The 26,795-nt window shown below is 35.4% G+C and overlaps 1 protein-coding gene across 1 annotated transcript in view; it reads left to right on the top strand.

Annotated features, from left to right (window-relative positions):
• Nucleotides 1–26,795, top strand: part of LOC145305297 (ubiquitin carboxyl-terminal hydrolase 24-like) — a 94,825-nt gene that overhangs the window by 20,463 nt on the left and 47,567 nt on the right. The window contains exons 4-35 of the mRNA XM_080146906.1: nt 756–947; nt 3,137–3,230; nt 3,461–3,507; nt 3,604–3,669; nt 4,195–4,365; nt 4,713–4,835; nt 5,156–5,256; nt 5,592–5,639; nt 6,540–6,636; nt 6,929–7,056; nt 7,988–8,087; nt 8,585–8,632; nt 8,820–8,940; nt 9,756–9,832; nt 15,126–15,203; nt 15,862–15,987; nt 16,263–16,366; nt 16,684–16,749; nt 17,224–17,353; nt 18,012–18,096; nt 18,916–19,021; nt 20,099–20,214; nt 20,641–20,831; nt 21,124–21,427; nt 21,576–21,664; nt 22,661–22,733; nt 23,119–23,210; nt 23,616–23,711; nt 24,219–24,275; nt 24,697–24,779; nt 25,610–25,693; nt 26,027–26,114. Of these exons, the coding sequence (XP_080003032.1) occupies nt 756–947; nt 3,137–3,230; nt 3,461–3,507; nt 3,604–3,669; nt 4,195–4,365; nt 4,713–4,835; nt 5,156–5,256; nt 5,592–5,639; nt 6,540–6,636; nt 6,929–7,056; nt 7,988–8,087; nt 8,585–8,632; nt 8,820–8,940; nt 9,756–9,832; nt 15,126–15,203; nt 15,862–15,987; nt 16,263–16,366; nt 16,684–16,749; nt 17,224–17,353; nt 18,012–18,096; nt 18,916–19,021; nt 20,099–20,214; nt 20,641–20,831; nt 21,124–21,427; nt 21,576–21,664; nt 22,661–22,733; nt 23,119–23,210; nt 23,616–23,711; nt 24,219–24,275; nt 24,697–24,779; nt 25,610–25,693; nt 26,027–26,114 (3,381 nt within the window). The remainder of the gene's footprint in view (nt 1–755; nt 948–3,136; nt 3,231–3,460; nt 3,508–3,603; nt 3,670–4,194; nt 4,366–4,712; nt 4,836–5,155; nt 5,257–5,591; nt 5,640–6,539; nt 6,637–6,928; nt 7,057–7,987; nt 8,088–8,584; nt 8,633–8,819; nt 8,941–9,755; nt 9,833–15,125; nt 15,204–15,861; nt 15,988–16,262; nt 16,367–16,683; nt 16,750–17,223; nt 17,354–18,011; nt 18,097–18,915; nt 19,022–20,098; nt 20,215–20,640; nt 20,832–21,123; nt 21,428–21,575; nt 21,665–22,660; nt 22,734–23,118; nt 23,211–23,615; nt 23,712–24,218; nt 24,276–24,696; nt 24,780–25,609; nt 25,694–26,026; nt 26,115–26,795) is intronic.

Genomic DNA, 26,795 nt, shown 5'->3' with positions numbered 1-26,795 from the left:
ACCTTTTTAATACGCTACGAGATTCCGTTCTCGAGATCTAAAACTGTGTTTCACTTCAAGAGAGATTAAATGGATTATGTTATCAAATCAAAACTTTGGAACATTGCCGTAGATCGTTACGTAGCCATGCTACCATTGAAGAAGTTACCTAAATGGGAGCGCAGTGGCTAAAATGACAGGTGTCCCAACTATTGAAAGAATAACATTAACACACACATCTCTTCTGAAACATAAACAGGCTTGATGTAATTTAAAACCACGGATTAAGCTATAACCCCAGAATCTTAACTCTGGAATAAATAAACATCATAAGTAAAATAACATAGAATAAATAATACAAAAATATATTGACTTGATGTATTTCAAATAAAACAACTTGGTGTAATGAATCACTGGTTCGAGTCCCGTCACTCCTTCCTGGCCTCTCACTCCATCCCCAGCTTGGTGTATTTCTTGCCAGCTTGATGTATGACTTGACTTGGTGTAGATTAACCTAAACAGGTTACAGATTAATCATATTAATCCTAACACAGCTTTTCTTCTATTTCTAAACCCTACAGCGGCCTAAATGACTTAAAAATTAAAATATATATTCGGACCAAAAAAACTCAAGACGCTAATTTTAGCCTAACAATTAAGAATCCGAATCCGCTAATAAAAAACGGATTCTGGATTCGGATTCCAAATTTGCCAAAAATTTAGCGGATCACGGATTCGGATTGCCTACCCTAAAAACAAGAATGTTCAAATTTCAGGAGAACTGGAACATACCCTACAAACGGGAAGAGCTGTTGGGCGTGTGCCTAGAAGCCTCCACCAAGCTGGCCAGAGAAGGTACCCTCGAGCAGAATGAAGCCGCCAGAAAGTTTCTGGAGCGGATATTGCCTGAGGCGCTGAAAAAGCTGTTAACATCGAATGCAATCTACAGATGGGCTTCAGAGATCCAGGTTAAATCAATTAAAAGTTTTAGCGTTATCCTCTTAGAAATATTTTTTTCAATTTTGAAAAGGGGGGGGGGGTTAATGCAACCATCTCGTAATCAATATATAAATAGCACAAAGAATTCGAATTTCTGTCTGAAATTTTGCATGAGTAATCCTTTTTAGGTCTATATTCCCTAAATCGAACAAAAAGTTGGAAAAGTAACGGCTAACGGCTGGCGGCTCAGCCTTTTAGCCATGTTTTGGCTATTTTCAATGCAAATCCATCACAAATCCTCAGGGTTGGTAAAAACCCGGGTTTTTTAAAAATAACCCAACCCATTGGGTTTTATTAATAAAATCCGGGTTTTTTGGGTTTTATTGTTTTCTAAAGATTATTAACTTGGAGTTTTAAGATATAAGGTTGAATAATTTTATAAAGTAACAGGATGTTTGTCTGTACCATAGGATCTCGCTAACCGCTGAATCGGTATGGTTCTCCTGTACAGGGTAGCTTTTCATAGGTCCAGGGAAGGTTTATTTCAATTTTGGGGGAGGGCACCATAAATCATCTAAGAGAAATCTCCCCCCCCCCCCCCCCCCAAAGTAGTTAAAAATCTTCAACGGACCCGTGAGAATTTAATTGTAATTGAGAACCATATCGGTTCAGTGGTTAGGGAGTTATTTTGGTACATATAGACAGACATTCCGTTACTTGTATATAAAAATAAGCAGTTAAAATGCAGTTATACAATAGTTAAAATAAAATGTTTTTATAATTTCTATTATTTGTTTGAAAATAGTACTCCTTATGAGTTAAAATAGAGTTAACATTTTCGACAAAAGGTATATTTAAAAACAAGGATGACAACATCCATAAAAGCGAAGCACTGAAACGGTAGGACAAACGGACGTTAACACTTGTATAGTTTCAGAACTGAATAATCCTAATATAAATGTATAAGAGTCAAAGCAAAATTGTGAGTAAATTTGTTAAAAAACTGCTTGATACAGGATAATGTTTATGGACATACTTACATTTTTAGGACTTGATTATAGAGTTGCTTCGTTTATTACATTATACTTTGTTGTCCCAGGAGTCAATATACCAAAAATCAGATCAATCGGATAATTAGATCACATAAAAATTTTATGTTAAAAAAGTAAAAAAATCATCATGTTTAAAATGCACGTACGGACATTTTGGTAATGATTATAGAGTTGCTACGCTTTCTAAATCGTACCTAACTGCTAAAGTAATCACCATGCAAAATTTGAAATTGATAGGACAATTCTAACATGCCTAAATTAACGAAAAAAGCTATCCGTTACGGACAGACGGACCTACCGACCCTAATTATAGAAAAGCTTCGCTTTTAAAAACCCGGGTTTTTTTTGGTTTTTTGAGTTAAAAAACCCAATAAAACCCAACTTGGGTTTTTTACTTGGGTTTTTTATGCCAACCCTGCAAATCCTATCTCCACATAATACTCTTTACTAGCTAGATCTAGATGTTCCTAGATCTAATGTTGCCAGATTAACCTATGTATTATTTATAGGAGGGAATCTACACCATGTGTGAGATGTTCCTAGATCTAATTGTTGTCAGATTAACCTATGTATTATTTATAGGAGGGAATCTACACCATGTGTGAGATGTTCCTAGATCTAATTGTTGCCAGATTAACCTATGTATTATTTATAGGAGGGAATCTACACCATGTGTGAGATGTTCCTAGATCTAATTGTTGCCAGATTAACCTATGTATTATTTATAGGAGGGAATCTACACCATGTGTGAGATGTTCCTAGATCTAATTGTTGCCAGATTAACCTATGTATTATTTATAGGAGGGAATCTACACCATGTGTGAGATGTTCCTAGATCTAATTGTTGCCAGATTAACCTATGTATTATTTATAGGAGGGAATCTACACCATGTGTGAGATGTTCCTAGATCTAATTGTTGCCAGATTAACCTATGTATTATTTATAGGAGGGAATCTACACCATGTGTGAGATGTTCCTAGATCTAATTGTTGCCAGATTAACCTATGTATTATTTATAGGAGGGAATCTACACCATGTGTGAGATGTTCCTAGATCTAATTGTTGCCAGATTAACCTATGTATTATTTATAGGAGGGAATCTACACCATGTGTGAGATGTTCCTAGATCTAATTGTTGCCAGATTAACCTATGTATTATTTATAGGAGGGAATCTACACCATGTGTGAGATGTTCCTAGATCTAATTGTTGCCAGATTAACCTATGAACCTGTTCCTTTCCAGCTACTACAAACACTAGGTTAGTAGATTCCATTTACCTTTCACTAAAAAGATTCAAGAAGAGAGGGGACAATCGTTTTTTCATAACACTATTATAATTCCCCTTTGATTGGTTAGCTCATTAAGTTGAGCGTTTAAACGTTTCAACCAGAGAGGGTAATTTTGTGTATAATCATTGGGATGTACATAAATATATCGGCCATTGTCTTATCCCTTTAGGTCCCTGATATTTTGATTTTCTTTATTTAGCTCTGGTGTTTGATTATACAATTGAGTGGCATAGTAAGAACAAAGAGGTTAGCCCAGATGAATCTGGACCCCCGGTCAGACAAATATGGGCGGAGCCTAATTCTTCCTTCCAGGTATAGTTTCTATATAATAGTAAGAACTAGGTTAGCCCAGATGAATCTGGACCCCCGGTCAGACAAATATGGGCGGAGCCTAACTCTTCCTTCCAGGTATAGTTTCTATTTAATAGTAAGAACTAGGTTAGCCCAGATGAATCTGGACCATCAGTCAGACAAATATGGGCGGAGCCTAACTCTTTCTTCCAGGTATACATTTTCTATGTATACCTGGCTCCTACCTTAAAATTAATATATCAATTTTTTTTCATTATTGAATTTGATAAAATAAAATAATTATTAAATAATATAAAATATTTTGCTTTTATTTGATTAAAGCTATATAAAAGTAGAAGGATGTGTGTCTATTTGTTAAGTAACAATAGTTTTTCAGTTTATTATATGGAAATAGACCGTTGCCAAATTATAATATTACTTTAAAAAATCTTTTTTAGCTAGTCCGGAGCCGGAGCCATTTTTAACGAAAAATACGGCTCCGGATCTGGCTCCGGCTTCACCAAAAATGTTGCTGCTCCCGGCTCCGGAACCCTGGTTTTAAGGTCAATATGCTATGGTACGAGATTATAAGAAGTCAAATATTTAATTTAAACAGTAATGTTGTTATTTTCTATTTATTAGACAAGAGAACGTTACGGTTGGCTGTGCGATTTGATCAACCATTTTGGCGACAAGAATGGTTTCAAACTGATCCGAGACAATATTGAGAAGAGTAGAGAGCCTCTGACAGCCAAAACAATGTCTTCCATGCTTATGCCCCTGGCTAACTGTGCACCTATGCTTATTCAAAAGGTTTGTTACTAAACAATGGTGAATTCTGATTCATTAAGGTTTTGCTTAAACACAAAATGTTATAACCTACAAGAGTGTTGTTTTTTTTTGTTAAGGTTATCTTTTGACTTTCAAAATAGATAAAGGTTTTCGTGCAATTCTTATATTATTTTGCTATCATTATGTAATTAAAATTACCTACATTTTAGAAAATAATAATTCTTTTATTTTTTATTTACTTTTATCTTTTAAAACGAAAAAATTTGGTGTCACAAATTTATTGAAATTCATCATTTGAACTTTTACAGAAAATGTTTTATAACCGGTTTTAACATTTTAACGATATATTTATCTTGTTTTCGTTTCAGTCAGTGGACAGTTACCTGACTCCGTGTTTGAAACAGGCTTTCAAATTTTCCAGAGATATTGATGAAGAAATTCTCAAGTCTAAAGATATGAATTATCTTCATGACTTATGCCATAGCTTAAAGGTATTTTTATTACCTTTATTTTTTTACTTTAATGGTATTACTATAATGGGTGTTTTTTGGTTCTTATTCCATTTTCTCAAAAAAAAACACAATTTTATCTAAAAGTTGACTAATTTAGATGACAATACTTGTTATTTAGAACATAATATTTAGTTTTTCCCTTTAAAATCCTATTTAGCACTAAATCCCATACCTTATTTTTAAATATATTTTTTGCCTAGCCCAACCCAATATATCCTAATATACAAGCAACAGATTGTGACATTACTCAATATTTTTTCCATATTAGTACCCAAAGTTTTTAAATGTTTTTTTTATAGATGTTATGCCACCACCATTACCCCGCGTATGAGACCGACTGCGACAATGTTCGTCTACAGATCATCAATAGAATGCTGAGAACGCCACATTATAACTGCAGGAAATTATCATTAGAACTTGATGATATCCTTTTATATTGCTGAATTGACAGTAGTGTCGAAACAATATTTGTTCGTAGGACTAATGTAGAGTTGGTACGTTTTCTAAATTGTAACTATTTTGAAAATAATTTTGTTAATTTAAGAAGCCTAAAATAACAATAAGAGCTTACCGATATGGAAGAACATTCGACCTTTTATTTAGAAAACTGCCTCTAAAAATATTTTTTTTTCAAATAGGTACTTAAGGGCTAAAGTTTTTGTTTGAACATATAACAATCTTCCAAAAATTTTAATATTTTTCCTAAAATATTTTATGATAATGAAATTCTTGTAGAATGAATGGTCTGAAAGAAGTGTGTCGACTAATCGAAGAAGCAGACAGGTAATTTTTAATCTTTCAGGGACGTAACCGCTGTTTTAAAAATACTTGGATTACTATCATGCTTACACTTTCTAAATATAAGGCTAAGTTTACATTTTACTTAGGTAGGTATTTTTCTCAGGGAGTAAGGGAGGGGACAATGGGCAATTAATTCAATTTAAGAGGGTTCGCTGAAAAGCAATGAAAACCAGATTTATCAAGAAAATTTTACCAAAATTGTAAAGGGATCATGGCAACCTAATTTAGAACAAAATTAGTTCCAAGAAAAAAATCATTTACTTGAAAATTAAATTATCAACACATCACAATGTAGTAAACATTCTGTAATTAATCACTAGAAAAATCTTGTTTAGAACTTCCTCAACCCTTCTCATATATTTATAACTGACACATAAATTCAAGCGGTTCTTAGATTGTTTAATACATAAATATCACAGTAGAGTTTCTATACATGAAATGACATTTTCTTGGGAAAAAATATTTGTTAAAACCAGCCATTAATAACAAATTTTTCTGTCTGCATATTCAAAACTAGATCAGCTAGTTAGCGGGGCATTGATGCGCAAGTACCCAAAGTCAGTCAGAATCTGCTGTATTCGTGCACATTCCCTTTAAGCCAGTACCCAAAGTCTGAGACTCCTAAAAATTGAATTTTTGATCCATTGTCCCCTCCCTTACTTCCTGTATTTATTTTTATAATAAAGGGGAATATTGAGGTTCTCCTTCGATTTCTAGGTTTCATTAAGAGAATTAAAACAATAGACAGATACAGATACATCCTATTACTTTTATAAAAGGATAACTTTACTGTTATTTTTCACAATAACTATCTTTCTAATGTTATAAAGTTGAGCCCAATATCCTGTAAAAAAGACCTCTCAACCCTTTTTTTATTATTAGGAAAAAACACAAATACGACATATCGTCCCAAACAGTGATGGAGTGGATGACAGAAAATAAAATCTTGTCTGTGGTCTTGGAGGGAAATATTGATCAGGTAAGGTTGTTACTTAAGACCTCTGATACGACTTCGTACCTTACAGTTGTGTTTTTCCAGTGATGGAGGGGACTTTGGGCTGTTTATGACACTAGTAGTCACAAACTTTAGTTACTTATTTCATTTAATTTTGATTGGTTCATTAAGTATAGTCTCAACGTTTTAACCAATAATTGTAATCTACTGAAGAGGTAATTTTGTATGTACATTGGGGATGTACATACATCAATCTATCAGTCATTGTCTTATCCCTTTAAATCCCTGATAAACCAATCACCCTCTGTTCCTTAAGGTACAATACACGGATAAGATCAAGTCGATAGTCGAGTTCCTGGGGCCCAACCTGAGCGCTGATGAGATCCGCAGCATCTGGAGCCTGGGAGAGGAGGACAGCAGCCACGTCATGGATAATGTTCACAGGTTGGTAGCAGCGCAGCTATGTTCGTGCATTAGTTGATAAAGTAAACGTGGCTATTGTGACAGGGGGAATTTTTGTCGTAAATTTTGACTATTGGTCCATCAGGAGAGGGGATTTGGTAAAGTAAATTGGGGTTGTTGGGGGTACTCTTATATTAGCCAGCTGGGTGAAATGTTTTTTTTTATGATAGGTGAGAATCTCTCACAATGTCCATGTAATATTCATTTGTATATTTTCTATAAAACTATTTAACACAAGGAAATGGTCCGTATTATTACAATATAGAAATGGGGAAGAGTGGGGATGGAGGAAGGAATTCAACTAAGTTGAAAAGGGGGAGGCGGATGTGCCAGTTTTTAAAACCAAAAGTAAAACGTGCATGATCTCAGCCCATAGAAGAGTTACAGCTCTAAAATTCGGCACAGCAGTTTTTTGTGGAAAACATTATGGAACTGTGAAAAAACGGCGGCGGAATAGAAAATTTTCAATCATCTGAGATAAAAATTTCGCTTATATTTTCACTTGACGCTTGTAAGATTTTACACTTCAAATTTTTTTAAATATTGACATGTTTGAAATATTACAAGTGTCACGTGAAAATATAAGGGAAATTTTTATGAAAAAAAAGTTTATCTCAGATGATTGAGAACTGTCTGTAACTCTTTTATGGGCTGAGATCATGCACTTTTTACTTTTGGTTTCAAAAAGTGGCACATCCGCCTCCCCCCTTTAATTATACATCCATGCTAGGATTCTTCTAATGTATATGAAGACCTTCGGATAGTCTAAAAGTAAGGGGTGAATTAGAATTTAAACTCCGGACATTTTTGTGGTACTGTGAATAGACTCAAAATGTCCAACCACCAAAATCACAAACCACTTAATTAGTTTTCTAATAAAGCAAAGGCATAAAACTATTTACCTTTTTTTTAGTATCCTAGCAAGCGCATCCAGCCGATTTAACCTGACCCAGCTGGAGTTGATCAACAAGCTTGTGAAGGAGAAATGGGCCAAGTCGAGCACTAGAATCAAGGCAGGGTTATGTAAATTGCATAATAATTTAATATTTTTATGTGTTAGATATAAACTTTATTAATAAAAAATATTACAACATCTAAAAAAACTCTAAAATCAGAAGGAAGGAAGGACTAATGAACATAAACAGACGTAGGGATTTTATAGAATGATTAAAGAGTTGTTATGCTTTTTAAATCGAACCTAATAAATTATTAAATGAATCATGATGCAAAGTTTGAAATAGATAGGACTCTTCTTTGTAAGCATTAGCTTGGATAATATTGCAGCCAAAGGAGTAGAGTTGCATTTTTGTCATTAAAAAAAACATTACTTTTCAATTTAGGCCTTTTTTATTGATTACAATCAACACATGCTTTGCAATAGATATAACAATTTAATCTTATTTTTTTGTAAATGAAATAAAGATAATGATCAATCTTCATTGCTTATAAAGTCAGAGGCTTAAAACGAAACAAATATTGCATTTGCTTAACCTGAAATCCAAAAATCCAGGAAAAACTGATAGCTCTAGTCGGTCAGATTGGTAAAGAGACGGTTCAGGTATTAATTTTAGTTGCGAAGGTACTCTCATAATGTTATGTGCCAGACATAGCAGCAGTTGGTTCTATTTTTTAATGTCTCTACACTCGAACCCAACCCGTAAGCAAGCCAACAAGTTATTATTATTTTATTTACACTAATTTTGCGGATTTTTCCATAGGTAATTAACGATAATTAAAAATTTTAGGCTAAACAATGTAAAGCAGTGAACTCTGTTCTGTCATTACTCTGGGAGGTAGCACATTCATCCTCCATAACTCGTCATCTTGTGGAGCTGGCGCTTAAAGAACATCTTAATACTTTATCAGGAATGTTTTAAGTGCTTTTTAGAATATGACAAAGCCTTTATGATAAAATAAGTCTGATAAATTAATGCAGGGGTGTATATTTTCAAATTTGACCCTGCTGAGGGGGGGGGGGGATAAAAAAAATATGTGGTGGGGGGGGGGGGGGGGGAAATGTAAAAATTAGGAGAACTGGAAGCATTTTTATCCATTTTTCTCACCTTTTTGGTAAAAAAAACTAAAAGAATATGTGGGAGGGGGATAATATGAATAAAATAAAGAGTTTTGAAAATATTTTTCGATTTTATTTCCTTCCATGCTGGAAAAAAACTAGGAGGGGAAAAAAATAAAAAAATTTGCATCCGGGGAAAAAAATAAATCTTTTGCAGAATATACACCTCTGAATTAATGTTTAAATGCTTATTAGGTCAGTGATAAAATAAACAAGTATTAATTTCTCAACTTATTTGTTAGATTACAGGGAAAGAGGGAACATTGAACTTTTAATTACACTAGTCCCAAAAGTTCTGTAATAAAGTTTTCTTATTCTTTGGCGTAACAACTTTTGGGACTTTATTTTATTGGTTGGTTCATTCAGTTGAGTGTACAACGTTTCAACCACTAAATGTAATCTACAGAAGGGTAGTTTTATGCATCATTACTGGGGATTTACATCACTTTTAACGACCATTGTCTTATATCTTTAGATCCCTGATTTAAACCAGATTTCTTTATGCTACAGGAGGGTTATCAAGTTTGTTATTGCTGCGCTACGCATGAACATATTTGTCTTTATTTTTTAACTTTGAATGAAAATCTGAAAGCATAATTGTAACCAGAACTTTCTGTGAACGTGGACCCAATTCTGAAACAATATATTCTGCTTTGTGTTGATGATATCAAAAAAAGTAACAAGGTATGTATAAAAATCGATATATTATTACTTGGATGTTGCATCAGATTTTCATGGACTCTGATAAAGTGATGCTCGCATCCGGCTTAATTTTTGATACCCCCAAGAAGCCCTTTGACCTACTGAATGATACCCCCAAGAAGCCCTTTGACCTACTGAATGAGGATACTATGTTGGTCACGTCTCCGTCGTGTATCCACCTCCATCAGCAGCAGCAGCAACAACACCAGCAGCAGCAGCAGCAGCAACAACATCAGCAGCATATGGAGCCAAGAACCAACACATCAAATCTCCCACTCTACCTTACCTACGTCTTCATCAACGTATGCTCCAAGGTTTTTCAGTAAAGCAGACAAAGAGTTTGTACACTCAGCTAAATCGAGTTTTTAATATGTCTGACAAAGAATAAGTTACCAGCTACACTTATTCGGCTTCTTCTTATCCGAGCTGGAATAGAACAGAACCCGGGCCCTCAGATATGGTACTGTTCAGTATGTATAAAGAAACTTGGCCCATATGCTGTTGAATGCACAAATTGTAAAAATTGGCTCCATATCAAATGCTCTACACTAAAATCATCTAAAGAAAGAGAAAAATTACCAAACTGGATTGGACCATGCTGCAACAACAACATCAACAACCATCCACAGCTCAACATCCCACCTCCATGTCCTACTCCCCCTCCCCCCCGTAGCAGACCCCCTCCCCCCCGTCGCAACCCCCCTCCCCCCCGTCGCAGCCCCCCGTCGCAGCCCCCCGCCCCCCCCTCGCAACACCCTTCCCCCCCGACGCAATCCATCCCGTCGCAGCCCCCCTCCCCCTCGTCGCAACCCCTCACCACCAGCAAATGAAGAAGATTTTGAATTCAATATTCTACAATGGAATATTAATGGACTTAAGAGTAAATGTGATGACCTTCTACACTACATGAAAGGCAAAAACCATCTTCTTGCTGCCCTTCAAGAAACCAAGATGACCATCAAATCCAAGTTAATGAACGTACCCAACTACACCCTAGTCCGCAAAGACAGAGGAGTAAATAAGGGAGGAGGACTTGCCTTCCTTATACACAAAGATATTAATTTTAATATCGAAACCAACCCAGCCATCCTTGAACAAGATGAATTTCTTGAAGTTATGACCATCAGAATCCCTGGCATAAACAAGGAAGACCTCTATGTCAGAAACATATACATTCCACCACAAAGTAGCTGCAGACAACAGTACGTTCCGCCACTTGAACATCTTTATGATGGACTTGGAAAAAACGCTTATGTCATAGGTGACCTAAATGCTCATAATGAACTTTGGTACAGTGAAGCTAATGCTGACTCCCGAGGCAGAGACCTCGTTGACACCATCTCCGGGCTTGACTTTGGAATCATCAACAATGACCTACCCACTAGAGTCACTAATCAAGCTTCCACGGCTCCAGATGTCAGTATTGCATCATCAAATCTGATCCCCTACACCACCTGGAAAGTTGAAAGAAAGCTAAATTCAGACCACCTTCCCATCACCATCAGTCTGAATGCCAGCTTAAAGAAAAATAACGCCAAAAACCACAAATTCATCAACTTTTCCAAAGCCAACTGGCCAAAGTTCACCGAGATGACTGAAAAAATCTTTTCAACGGCTAGAAAGGTTGAAAATGTCTTTCAAGCTGAGAAATATTTCAGAAACACACTCTCCAGAGCTGCCAAACAATGTATACCTGCCGGCCGTATCCCCAAAGTTTACAATGCAATTCCAACAGCTGTTGTTAAACTCATTGAGGAACGAGATGTAATCAAACAAAATAATCCTGCTGACGACAGATTAAATGACATCAACAAAAACATCAACAAAGCCATCGCAGAACATCAGAAAATCAAATGGCAAGAACATTTAGCCAGCTGCCAAGCCAACTCTAAGAAATTATGGAACACCATAAACAGCCTCAAGGACAAACCAGTCCAGCCCGACAACCAAGGCATTTCTTTCAATGGCAAAGTAACCAACAATGTCAGGACTATGGCAAATGAGCTAAATAAACAATACACACCTTGTTTGGAGAAAGCTCCCCCTAGGTCCCGTAGGCGTACTCTGAGGAAACTTAAGAAGAAACCTACTGACACAACAGTTATTTTCACGGCTGCTCAGACACTAGAAGCGATAAAGAAGTCTAAAAGTTCAAAGGCCCTTTGGCCTGATGGACTTTCACCAATCATGTTAAAGCATCTTGGGCCAAATGGCATAAGATACTTAACTGCCATCTTCAACATTAGCATAAACAAGTCAAAGATCCCTTGTGTTTGGAAAACAGGAAAGATCATACCCTTACTGAAACCTGGGAAACCAGCGGACCAAGGGACAAGCTACCGTCCTGTTTCACTTCTCTGTCCTGCTAGTAAGATACTGGAAGCACTCTTACTTCCATATGTCAATGATGCTGTAAAACTTGCTGACCATCAACACGGTTTTCGCAAAGGCAGATCGACCACCACTGCCCTCCAGAGCATCAACACTTTCATCACCGACGGCCTCAACAAGAAGAAACCTGTTGACAGAACAGTGTCTGTTGCTATCGACCTGTCTAAAGCATTCGACACGGTTGACCACGAACTTCTCCTCCAGGATATTCATTCCCTGCAGCTCAACAGTCACATAAAACGGTTTCTTTGTGCTTACCTCAGAGGCAGACAGCAATATGTCATGTTCAGAGGATCCAGATCGAAATACAGAATTGTCCTACAGGGTGTCCCACAAGGTGGTGTACTTTCACCCGTACTTTTCAATCTGTATATGTCATCTATGCCACAACCACCATCAAACATCCACCTGGTTTCATATGCTGACGATTCAAACGTGCTCAGCCGCGGCCCACATGTTGAACCAGTAGTCAGAGATCTGAACAAATATCTTGCTGTCCTGGATGAATGGTTTAAGACACGAAACCTTCATATATCTCCTTCTAAATCATCAGCCACCATCTTCACAACTTTTTCAAATGAGGCCAGTACAGTTTTAGATATAGAGATTAACGGCGAGAAAGTTCCATCTGTCCGCCATCCAAAGTTCCTAGGAGTTACCTACGATAACCTTTTCTTCTTTAACCATCATGCCAAAGAGCTACGAACCAAGCTCAACGCCAAGAATAACATGCTGAAGGCCCTCTCAGGTACAACCTGGGGGAAAGAAAAGGAAGTAATCACTAGCACATACAAAGCTATTGGTCAATCTCTTTTCAACTACTGTTGCCCCATTTTTACACCAACTTTTAGTGATGCCAGCTGGGAAAAATTACAATTTGCACAAAACTCTGCTCTCAGAACTGCTACTGGCTGTCATCTTATGACAGATATCGATCATCTTCACCAGGAAACCAAGATCATGCCAGTTAAAGAGCATTGCCAGATGTTGAGCAAACAGTTCCTGTTATCGACACAACGTCCCAACCACCCAAACAGAACAAATCTCAACCCACCTCCACCCAAACGTCAAATGAAAGAGACTCTTGTATCTCTCTTTGGCAAGGAAATAAATAAAATTTCCACCCCAGATCTCCCTGAGAAAGCCTATAAAACTAAGCTCAAGAAGATTCACACTACCTCTGTACGTGACACCATCAACAACTACAGAGAAAACAAGGTCCTTAACACCCGACCACCGGCCATACATAAAGCCGAAAATAAGCTGCCCAGAACCACCAGATCCACACTGGCGCAGTTAAGGTCATGATACAGCTTGTACCTGAACACTTTCAAGGCCAGAATAAACAAAGATCCGACGCAAATAGTACCAGAAACCTGTCCTAAATGCCAGGAACTGCATACTACCAACCATCTTTTTAACTGCCGTCAAAACCCTACAACTCTTACTGCTAGAGACCTTTGGAGCAAACCAGTCGAAACAGCCAGATTCCTTGGACTACCTGTTTCTAATGATGAAGACCCGGGATGAGCAGAAATGTGGGCTAAACAAACAAACAAACCTACTGAATGAACGAAATGACCAATAAATCCATTTGTATAAATTTATTCATGATAATTAAAATTATATGGATGTGTGTCTCTTTTCGTGAGGCTTGTAAGATATTATAAACGACTGGCATAAGAAGAAAAAAACATTATTTTCTTGGCTGTTTTTCAAGATAGACAACTGACTTTTGTTGTGAAGATTCCCTATACCAATGAGGGTTCATTATATAATTTACTTGTTCGTCGGTCGGTTGGAAATGCTTTAAAAGACATGATTACTTATCTATAATACAAAGTAGAATGATGTCTCTCTGTCTGTTTGTAGCGAAGGATCTCGCTAACCGCTGAACCGATCGGGTTCTCCTTTACAGGGTAGCTAGGTCCCGGGAAGGTTTATAACCATTTTCTTGGGGGGGGGGGGGGGATACCCTCAACCCATCCAAAAATTAAAAATACCCCCCCAAAAAAAATTTCTTTTAAATCTAAAATACGAAAAAATAGTGAATTCGTGTTTTTAGTAGCGAAGCTACTCTATAATTCACTTTGTCCGTCAGTCCGTCCGTAACGCTATGGGGGAAATGGGATTTACTCAGCTCCTATAAAAGATAGAATGCTGAAATTTTTTGACAACATTTTCATTATTAAGGAGCACAATTAACTACTAAACATTAATGGCGGTCGGACGGCGTTTTAGCAGGTTTTAGGCTATTTTTTATTTTTTTTATTTTCCACATTTTATTCATATCTTTGGTGTTTATGGTCCGATTTTCAAAATTTTTTCAGTTAGAGATATTAAAATTAAATTTTCCGTCGTTTGGAGAACCAACAATGACGGTCAGACTGCCTTTTTGCAGGTTTTTGGCTATTTTTATATTTTTACATTTCCCCATATCTTTGGTGTTTATGGACCGATTTTCAAAAATTTTTCATTTAAAGATATCAAAATTAAATTTCCCGTCATTTGAAGAAATCAACAATGACGGTCAGACTGCATTTTTGCAGGTTTTTGGCTATTTTTATATTTTTTACATTTTCCCCCATATCTTTGGTGTTTATGGATCGATTTTTAAAATTTTTTCAGTTAAAGATATCAAAATTAAATTTCCCGTCGTTTGAAGAAAACAACAATGACCGTCAGTCCCATCCACGAATTTTTGTGCTTCGCTACTTATGGATGTTGTCATCCTTGTTATGGTTTTTGTCCTACTTTATTTTTCTTTTTTATGACAACGGAACATCTTCTATGCAACTCACTTCGTCCGTTAAATCTATGATATATTTCTGCTTCAATACTTATGGATGTTTTCATTCTTGTAATTATATCTATTTCGTTTAAGGTGATGCTACCCTTTGTAAAACATCTACATGAAATCTGTAAGAGCTATGGTTCAAAAAGTTCTGCTGGTTATCAAAAGGTACTTATATTTTTATTTTGAAAGCTAATATTTTAAACTTGACAAAATATTCTAGGACCAATCACATTCTTTAAATATACAATAGGTACCTACTTATATTTTGTTTTTATTTACTCATGGCGAACTGTATATTTTGATTTTATTATTTTGTCACAAGTTACAACTAACCTTGAAACATTTTCAATTCAAAACAGGGGTGTATATTCTCAAAATTGACCCGGCTGAGGGGGGGGGGGGGGTAAAAAAAATATGTTGTTGGGGGGGGGGGGGGGGGGATGAAAAAATTTAATTAAGAGAAATGAAAACATTTTTTCCATTTTTCTCTCATCCTTGGTGAAAAAAACTAAAATAATGTGTAGGAGGGGGGAATAATATAAATAAAATAAAGAGTTTTGAAATTTATTTCAATTTTACCCCTTCCTTGCTTGAAAAAAACAGGAGGGAAAAAAAAATTTGCAGTAAGGGGAAAAAATGAATCTTGTGCAGAATATACACCCGTGATTCAAAAAGAAATTTGATTAATTGATAGGTATAATTCCATGTGGACCAAAGGTACATTATAGGAGTATCGCGTAGTCTCTGGAATCTAGTGTCCTGTTAACAAACGTTTAACATTGACATTTTTAATGCATTTATTTTTATTTAAAATATTTCTTAGGCAAGTAAAGCAACGTTGCTAGAGCTGAACAAACAGCACGAGATAGTTAAACTAATCAGTACAAGTTTGAACAAGGCCCACAAGCAGGCAGTCCAGTCTGCTACACAAATGGGTCTGGTTTTAAAGGTAATTTGATTTGACAAAGGCATTTGATACCATACAGCATTTTTGAGTACTAGAAAGATTTTTGTAATCGGATGTTTTCATAGGAGGATTTTTTTATTCAATATTTTTTCAGTTTAAAGATTTTTTTCTCTCAATGTTTTTGAAAAAATAAATTCGAAAATATTTTATTTTTGTTCGAAGGTTTAAAAAAATCTTAAACATTAAAGCCTTAATCTTTGGAATCGATAAATTTTGGGTTTCTAGATCGCAATGATAATTCCCTGCCACTATTTCAGCCGGATACTCTTGTTGACTCTATGTACAGCCACCAGGAATCAGTACAAATTCACCTGGAACTCATGCAGTTTCTACTCAAAGATGGAGATTTGTATCTTTCATGGTAAGTTTTAAAAGTTTAACTTTTTAATGCTTTCAAAAAAAAGCAAATGTATCGAAAGTTTTTCATTTTTCCGCTAATCCAAATAATCTTCTATTTTCTCTGGTCATTTTAATGTTTCAAGGAAGCAACCATTTACAATTCAATAAAAGTCCCTTATTTTTTTAACCAACTAATAACATAACGTGGTTACAAAACTTTGAGTACCAGTGTCCCCTCCTTACCCCTAATTTTGGATATTTTCCATCGGAATTTAAACTTTTTTGTGATAAACACTAGACAAATTGTAAAACTTTTAAACGTTATACTTTTTGTTTCAGGGCAAGATGTAAAGAATTATGGGAGACCCTGATAACAAATGAAAATAGGATTCAAATGGACCAGGAAAAGAATAAATTCATAGTCTTAACATTTTCCAGTATGGCTTCGAAACCGCTGGATTAGAACTGGCTCTCAGCCATGCAGAAAAACCATGTATAGTATTATATTACAGTCAATTTTCCATCAAAAACCAAATTAAAAACCATGAAGTTAATACCAGAGCTAGATCTTCAAATCATTTTATTGGTGAGCCAGATCGGAGTGAGCCGAATTTCAGCCAATCATAGCGCGGCATTTCATAAAATGCTGTGCTCTCATTGGTGGAAAATTGGCTCACCCCGATCTGGCTCACCACTAAAATGATTTAAAGATCCAGCTCAGTTAACAATTAGACCCGGGCCTTCGGTTTTAATCTTAAAATTTATCATTTTTATATCTTCGTAAAGCTGTCTATAATACGATGCAATAAATAACTATCCTTAAAATAAAACAAGGACAATTACGTCCCACATGGAAAATATTCTTTTTTTCGAACAGGATTGTCTGTTTACCTGGTTCACTACGTGTCACTCTGACCTGGAGGCCGAGACACAGAAGCAGTTTTACAAGGAGAAGCTGCTGAGCCTCCCAACAGCTACTGTCAGCCATAACAGCTTCACCTGTCTTCAGGAAAGATAACATTTGTGTTCTAGATGTGGGCAGATTCTTAAAAAATAGAATGGATGTACAGTACAATATATGTGGATACTATGACAGGGGAAAATTTGTTGTTAATTTAGGTTGCTGTTTCCATTGTCATTTATTAGTTAGTTCGTTCATCCAGTAGGATCGGAGGGGATGGAGTTATCGTTATTTGTAGCCCGCTTCAAGTTTCACTTTATTAGAGTACTTAATAATCTGGTGTGATATTTAAGTAATAATAATTCCATTATTCTTGTAAATTGAGATTTTTTAGACCTTTTTAGGAATGAAGCTATTTACTAGTTTAGAAATAGAATTATGTGACACTTGGTCAGTTGGTCCATCAGTGAAGCTGAAGATGTGTTCATCTGTGATTTAGCTGGCATAATTTCCAAACTAGTTGAATTTCCAAAATTCTATCCCTTCATCTTATCTATTAATTTCTTATCCAATTTTTTTACGGTAAAAATCGGAATATTTCTTTACAATGTGGGGAGGTAGATAATTTTTTTATAATATATTTACCCCAGCCTGACATAGAAACGGGCATATGTCATTCACTGACCCAAAGGTTTGATTATCTGTAATAGTTTGGGGACAGATTTATTAAGAAGGACAATATTACTTTTGTTATCTTCGATTTTAGAAATACTTTGAAATTGTAAATTCAAGCGAAGGAAGATTGAAGAAAAGCATTCATGGTTATACGGTTGAGAAAACTGAATTAGCAGGTAAATAAACACTTTTGTTTTAGTAATGATCATTTATATTGACATCGAATTAAAAAAAAAAAAATCTTTATTTGCAATGTCATTTATTTAAAATATGTACCTACCTATCTATAATACAAAGTAGCTTGATGTCTGTCTGTCTTTCCGTCCGTCTGTACGTCTGAAGCTTAAGATCTCGGTAACCACTGAACCGATCGGATTCTACTCTTCAGGGAATATACCTACTGTTCCTGTGGTGGTTTTAGGCTATTTTCTTGGGGGGTGGGACACCCCCAACCCCCCAAAAAACAAAAAATTCCCCCTCCATTTTTTTTGCAGAACATTTCCTTGGTCTTTTTTTCTGCAGAACATTTCCATGGTCCTTTTTTTTGCAGAACATTTCCTTGGTCCTTTTTTTGGCGAACATTTCCCTGGTCCTTTTACGAATTTCGCCTTAATTTTTTTTATCACCTCTTGGGGCAAATCCCCTAGAGGCTAGGGGCGAAGCCGCTAGTTTATATTAAAGAAAAGGTGAAAACAAGATTTTTCGATTGAGATAGGGATATTTCTTCAGGATCTCTTGTGAGGGAGAAAATCTCTCCCAAAATAGTAAAAAACCTTCCATAAGAAGCTTCACTTTAAAGTAGAACCATATCAAAATACCTTTTTTAGTTACATTTAAATCATCTCATATAAGAAAATCTTTATTCTGTGAATATATCCATATTCCAGAAAGTAAAAAAGAGTAAACAATATTATTTTAATAGAGTCATGAAACTTGTAGCTGGCTAAAATAATGATCTCCCCCATGCACTACCTATAACCAGTATTATAATTTAGGAATGGAATATTTGTGGGATATAGTAACAAACTGTGCTCAAGACGATATTGCAGAAAGAGCAATGCAGCTTATACTTAACACTAGCTACCTCACTGTGTCTACAAGGTAGGACTATATTGTAGAGAGAGCTATGCACTGATGCAGCTTATACTTAACACTAGCTACCTCACTGTGTCTACAAGGTAGGACTATATTGTAGAGAGAGCTATGCACTGATGCAGCTTATACTCAACACTAGCTACCTCACTGTGTCTACAAGGTAGGACTATATTGTAGAGAGAGCTATACAGCTTATACTCAACACTAGCTACCTCACTGTGTCCACAAGGTAGGACTATATTGTAGAGAGAGCTATACAGCTTATACTTAACACTAGCTACCTCACTGTGTCCACAAGGTAGGACTATATTGTAGAGAGAGCTATGTAGCTTATACTCAACACTAGCTACCTCACTGTGTCTACAAGGTAGGACTATATTGTAGAGAGAGCTATGTAGCTTATACTTAACACTAGCTACCTCACTGTGTCCACAAGGTAGGTCTAGTTCAAGTTGTAGACCAGCTTTGCTCCTTTTAGCTCAGCAGGATGATTCCTGTAACAGTTGACTACAACTTAGAAAGCGTAGCAACTCTACAATCAATATCAGAAAGTTCTTATGTCCACTTATACCACTGATATTTTCATTTTTAATACAAAAATATCTTGTCCTATTTCCTTGCTTTTTAGAATAAGTGTTATTAGATCGATTAGGTTTTACATTGTAAATCAGAAGCATCTCTATAATCAAGAATTTAGATGTTAATATGGCCTACTAAGTACCCTGTAATTAATGTCTTTTCACGAATATTTAAATAAAAATCATTAAATTAATTCCATTTTTCTTATCATGGCCTAAGGCTCTTTTGGGCTAACAAATATGATACGATAAAGAACTGTTCTAGTATTTAGTCATTTGTTAATGTTTGAATGTATATCCGTCTGCAGGGGTATATATTCTGCACAAGATTTATTTTTTTTCCCAGCTTCAAAATTTTTACATTTTTTTCCCTCCAACCACTTATTTTTTATTCTCCCACCCCCCCCCCCCCCCCTCCGGGGATCCCATGTAGAATATACACCCCTGTCCGTCTGTTTAGTTGAGATTCGTTTATTATTGATTTTTTCATCCATGTTTCTTTTAGACTGAAGAAAGAGCCTAGAAAGCTGCACAGGATGTTCATGTCAACCTGTTTTAACCGGCTAGAGACCACGTGGGCTGAGAGAGAGGATTGCCAGCTGGCACCCAACCAAGGTGAAGGTACTGACAGTGCAAAAAAGGATGACCATATCCAGTTGTAGCGCCATTTTTGTAAAAAAAAGTTATAAAAAGAATTATTTGTGTGAACAATCGAAGTAACTAAGAAGTAACTTAATTATTAACTTAAACTTTTAATATGTCGTAGTTTAAAACTCCTGTAAAAAAAGTATTTTACTTTTGTCACTATATTTATTCTCCATAGCCTTTATGGGAGGTCAGGAAAATAGTCTTAAACCATACCAAGAAATTGTTGATGCTTTCAAAAAAATACAAACAATTCGGATCGGCATTTCATTATTTTATCCTGTAACTTTAACTAGACTTTGCTTTTGGTTACAGTATCGGTTCAAAGGTTAGCGAGATCCTTCGATACAGACAAAAAATGATCTGTAACTAGAATATATTCATCTGTTCCATTTGTTACAGGATTCGAACTGGAAACTTCCAGCGAGGATTTAGACGACAAAATGACGCCGCCCCTGCAAACCTCGCCTCTCAAGGACAGTTTTGCCTGCCCCCTGCAGCCCGGTGGGGAGGCGGGTGCACCCTCCCCCACAAGTATCCCGATGGCGGTGGCTAATGCTACCAGAAGACTCCCGGGAATTTCTGTATCCAAGGAATATAGGATTTATTTTTTAATAACAAGAAGTGTTAATTTTTAGACATGTAGCACGCAACATAAAAATAATATTATATAGACAGCTTTCCGCGGATATTATAATGGAAAATATAAGATTAAAATCAGTTTTGTTAGCCCCTTAGGCTTGGTCTAAAAAAGCTGATATTGATTTTATAATTATTTATTATTTGTAGAGAATTGTGTAATACATGATTTTCCAGTATGGCTGAGTTAATTTTAGAGTAGCTTCGATACTAAAAGAAACATAATTCTATATTCGATGTTGACAGATTGTTGTACCGCCGTTAGACAAGGGCACTAAGGCGTTAAAAATCCGTCGACTGCTGCAGCTCGCCGAAAAATATGTGAGCAGCGTGGAGGTTCTTTTCAAGGGAAAACGAACAATCCCGCCGCATGCCGCCACTTTTTACGGCCGCCCGCTGAAAATTAACGTTATTCGGCGGTCTGACCCGAAAAAGGATGATTTTGAGCTAGAATGTCATACCAATGAAACGGTGGGCGGAGTTAAACAAAGGATTGCGGATAAAATGGGCGTGTCTCTGGCCAGTCTTACCACAGTTAGCATTGATGCAGGTCAGCTTATATTAATCTAAACTCCTTTTTTTCCTCTTAATTTTATTATTAGCTACCATAAGCTGAACTTAACTTAGCACTCTTAACAATATTTCATATTTATCCTGTAAATTGGGATTTACTCATATAAAAGGATTTTTGTTTATAGGTGAAGAAGAAATTATTCTTGACAACGATAAAGGAAAAGATTCCCGACTCTTGGGATGGATTGGAGATTCTGAAGGACAAACATGGAAGGTTTGTCAACATTTTTATTCAAAGTTTTAAAAGATTTTGATCCATCTTAACCCAAGGCTACTTTATCAAGCTAACATATTTGCACAGGCCAAATTTACCAATTTAAAAATATTAACTTTTGCGCTACATTAACATCTGTTATTTAAATTCTTTTTGGATCTAGTTGAGCAGAGTAAGCCATACCTTGTGTTTGAATGTTTTGTTGTACTTGTCGAAATATTGGCCTGCTTTGCCTTACTTAAAAAATATAATGGTATTTTCTGCCTTCCTTGACAAAATATTGGCATGCTTTGCCTTACTTGTACTCATTGGCAAACTCTGCTTAACTTGGACCTACTTTTTAGTGTTTACGACATTCATCCCAAAAATTTACTTTTGTTTCTAAGCATATGATGTAGGCATATCTGAGGTGAATTCTTAAAAAAACTTTTGCCCCACTAAAAATTTAGTGAGGCAAAATTATCCCCTCTAAATTTTTAGTTTGCCTCACTGATTTTAGTGGGGCAAAAGTTTTTTAAGAATTCACCTCTGTTGTCCCAACTCATTTTACAATTTCCAATATTTTCCTTAAGACATGGATATAACTTTTTTAGTTTATTTAACAGAAACCTAGTATATTCAACAATCAAAAGCTGGAAGGTGATTTAAATCACTTACTCTTGTTTTGAATAGTCCTTTTTTGGTTTGATATTACTGTATCTTAGTTTAGTGTTTATTCAAGGATCTAAAGGGTTAAGACAATGTACATTCCCAATGATTATGCACAAAATTAACACTTCTGTGGATTAGAATTAATGGTTGAGACATTTGTTCACTCTACTTAATGAACCAACTAATCAAATTCAATAAAAGTCCCCAATTTTGTTCAGCCAACAAATAAGAAAACGTTATTATAGAAAATTGGGGACTAGTGTAAAAAAAACCTTATGTCCCCTCCCTCACTGTGACCTATTTATGCTGTATGTGTACAATACATAATTGTCCTTGTTTTTGTAGGTAAAAACGACAGCAAGTTCCAGTACATCAACAGCAGTTGTTCCCGCTACTGGTAGCAATTCTGAACCATTAGGTATTCATCTACTTAAATTAAACAAGGATGGCCACATTTATATAAGCGGAATTACCAACCTATTTTGTGGTACAGAGTGATGTAATTCAATTCATAATTTGTTTCCTCTTCAAGGGCAATAATTTTCAATTTTTTTTAGTAGCAAAGCTATTCTATAATTATTTGGTCCGACTGCTTTGAAGCAGCTTTTTAGCCGCCTTTATTTTATTCGGATTTCCACATACCTAGCTTTGGTGATTTTGGTCTGATTTTCATATTTTTTGTGATTATTAGTATTAGAATTAAAAGGATAGTTGCATAAAATGCATTTCAACGGGTACTTGGAGTAGTGAGCCTTTAAATGTTTTTGTAGAATATAATCTTGCTAATTAATGAATATTTTTAGGAAGTCCCCGGGGTAACTTGGCCATGAGCCCAGTGGCGGGTAGAGAGGGGCTGCTCAACCAGAGTATGGATATCATCTCCCCCGGACGACAGGTATACCAGTTTTGTGAGCCTAGAGGGACCGAAGGCCTCCGCTATCAAAACTTACTAGTATTACTTTTTAAATTTAAAAAAAACTTGTCTGTAATACGATGCTATACATGTTTTTTCAGTATGGCGGAGAACCTGTTCTAATCCAGCGGATGTTAATAGGTTTCTTGACGCCATACTAGAAAATAAATATTAATTCAATGGATGTAGTGTAGATTGTATATAGATTGATATTGTTACAGAGAATTAATTGTCGTCAATCTAGGTTGCTAACATTTATTGTTTAGTAAGTCCATCCAATAGGAGGGGATTGGGTGGTTATTTTAGCCCGCTGTAAGTTTCACTATATTAGAGAACATGAAAATGAGGTGTAATATCCAAGTAATAATATATCCATTATTAATTGAGGCATACGAGCTAGATGAGGAGAAGAACCTACCCGGTGTTATCATGGCTTCTGAACAGAATACATTCAGTCTTCTTTATAAACTTGCTCAAATCGAGGTATACTTTTAGTAGACTTTTTTTTATAATGTTTTGTAAAGTAGTAAGGTTTTTTGTCCGTCAAGATCTGACTGTTGAGTTCGGTTTTTTTCTCAAACAGAAAGGTTCTATGATGTTTTATTGCTATTTTATTGTCTTCTCTATTAAGCCAACAAATTTCAATATCCCATCCCTCCCTGATATTGATAATAATAAACATTCCCTTGTATGTATATTTAAACATTAGTAGTTACGACCCTAGAGGTCTCTATGGGAAACTGAGAAATTGTATAAGTCGACCCTTTACTTTCAATTTTAGTTTTAAAAAGAAAAATAAACAGGCACACAGAAAGGCATACTGTTATTTTTATATTAGTATTTATTATGATGACTTTAATCGATTTTGCGTACCTACGTCAATTTTAGATTGACTTAATGAGGACCCATAATCTTCTCGCTGAACAACTTTTATCACATTTTCTCAAATTTGAAATTATGTGCTGTGCTCTCATGGATTGTACTTTTCAGGATAGCAATGTTCTGGCCGCTATTAGACGCGTGCTGCATCTTATTCCAACAGATCAGGTACATGAAATTGTTATATCTATTGTAATATTTTATGTTATTACTAAACATATAGAATATAGATCTAGTGCAGTTCATGGTAAAAATTCATAGAAACAGTAACGATTATCTATGAATTTCGAGGGCTGCTAGCGGCCAATTTTAGCAACCAATTGTCCTAGCATAAAATCATAAGACTAAGCATATTTAACGTAGTGCATCTGCTAATCGTCCTTCGGGGACAACAAAACTAAATATTTTTTTATTCACGGAAAGCTGCCTAATCTTTTATTTAAATATTCGTGGAAAATTGTCTGTAATAAGATGCTGTACATGATTTTCAATGTGGCTTAGAACCAGTTCTAATCCAGCGAATATTAATAGGTTTCGAAGCAAAACTGAAAAAAAAATATTCTTTTATGAATTCCCACTCTTTGTTTAGGATGTTGCTAACGCCTTGGATTCCATCCCAATGCAGAAGCAGCAACAGCAAAGCCATCAGGCAAGCAGCTCTGCTAGTCCAAGGCAAGGATTAAGAGATAATCTATAATACAAAGTAGCTTGATGTGTCTGTCCGTCCGTCCGTCTGAAGCTTAAGATCTCTGTAACCACTGAACCGATTGGATTATACTCTTCAGGGTATATACCTATTGGTCCTGTGGTGGTTTTAAGCTATTTTCTTGGGGAGTGGGACACCCCCACCCCCCCCCCAAAAAAAAAAAAAAAAATTCATATTTTTTTCTAATTTATGTTTTTACATAATTTTATATATTTTTATATTTTTTTATATCTTTTTATATTTTTTTATACTTTTTTTTATATTTTTTCAAAGACATTAAAAAAGAGAAAAAAATCGAAGGTTTTAGAAAATATCAATTAATATAAATAAATATAGAAAGTTATAACAAGTTATAAAGAGTAATAAAATGTTATAAAGAGTTATAAAAAGTTAAAAATACAGAAAATATCTAAAAAAAAATGTAAACAAAATTTTTAAAATTCTCCCTTGAACCTTTAGGGAAAAAGGCTAGGGGTGAAACCGCTAGTAAATTTATAGAGATCAGGGATCTTAAGGGATAAGACAATGAATGATAAATTGTTGTACATATATTTGCGAAACAAAATCTTTAGATGGGGGAAAAGTTTTGACTTTGTATTAACAAATCAAGACATAATGAAAGTATCCAAAGTTGTTGTAGTAACGAATAAAACTTTGGGTACCAGTTTAATTTACATTCCAATGTTCCTTCTCTCACTGACAAACTCACCCCCCCCCCCCCAAAAAAAAAAAAAAAAAAAAAAAGAATATGGGGTTAGGTTACTTAGTTATTTATCTCTTTACTCCTTTGCTACAGGGGTTCTCCTATCATAAGAAAATCCGCAAATGGTGGTTCAACGAGAATGGAGGCGGCACCCTCGCCCACACCTGAGAAAAACAGGTATAAAAATATTTTTGGGCTTTTAAAAGATATCAGTCAGCAAAAAAAATTAAGTTGCTTAGAAATTTCTTAAGTAACTTGTTCAAACAGAAGGTCCTGCGGACAGATAATCCTTGGTATAAAGATTTTTACTTAAAAGAAGGTTTTATGCAAAGAACTTATTTTAATGCCAAATAAGGAAAAACGCTAGTTATGGAAGAAAATTATTTTCTCGTATTCATTCGAATCCGGTGGATAGGAACCGGTTCTCATCCATACGAAAAAATAACTATTCTCGGATGTTAATCAAAATAGGTTTATGAATGTTGTCAATCATAATCGTTTAATTTTCAGTGGTGACAGAAGAGCGTCTGTGTTGGAGAAAATCCTGGATTATTCTGCACAGAATATGAACCCACTTAGAGTTCTGTATAATTTAGAGGTACATTTTTACTATTTTTAATATTTATGAAAGACAAATTAACCAAAGTAGTTCCACGAAATGTCTTAAATTTGAATTAGTGAATTATTTTCTTTTTTTGATAAATGCATTTATACCTAAAGCATGTAAATAAAACAAATATTTGAGTATCTTTATATATTAATATAATATATAATATATTGATACTTGATATTATGCACCTTCCAGCAGTGATCTCAAGCTTTTTTTATTCATTGCACTATGTTTCAATCAAATAATGTAAGGTGAACGGTGAAAAGGGGGGGGGGGGGTTTAATGCAACCATCTCGTAATCAATGTATAAATGGCTAGAACCGTTAGAAAACATTTTGGAGCAGAAAATAGTATTATGTGGAGATAGGTTTCGTGATGATTTGCATTGAAAATAGCGCAAAAAATGGATAAACTGCTGAGCCGCCAGCTGTTAGCCGTTATTTTTCCATTTTTTTTGTTCAATTTAGGGAAAATAGACCTACCAAGGATTACTCCTGCAGAATTTTAGATCAAAATTCGAATTCTAAGTGCCATTTATACATTGATTACGAGATTGTTGCATTAACCCCCCCCCCCCCCTTAAGTTCATCCCCAGTTTTAAGAGAAGAAAAAAATAAACACACAAGCAAACTTTATTATAGTGTAATTATATAACAGTAAGATTAAAAC

The sequence above is a fragment of the Acartia tonsa genome, chromosome 14, assembly GCF_053477335.1.
Source record: "Acartia tonsa isolate MP-2025a chromosome 14, ASM5347733v1, whole genome shotgun sequence".
NCBI classification, from domain to species: Eukaryota; Metazoa; Arthropoda; class Copepoda; order Calanoida; family Acartiidae; genus Acartia; species Acartia tonsa.
This window is presented reverse-complemented; position numbering and strand designations above follow the sequence as displayed.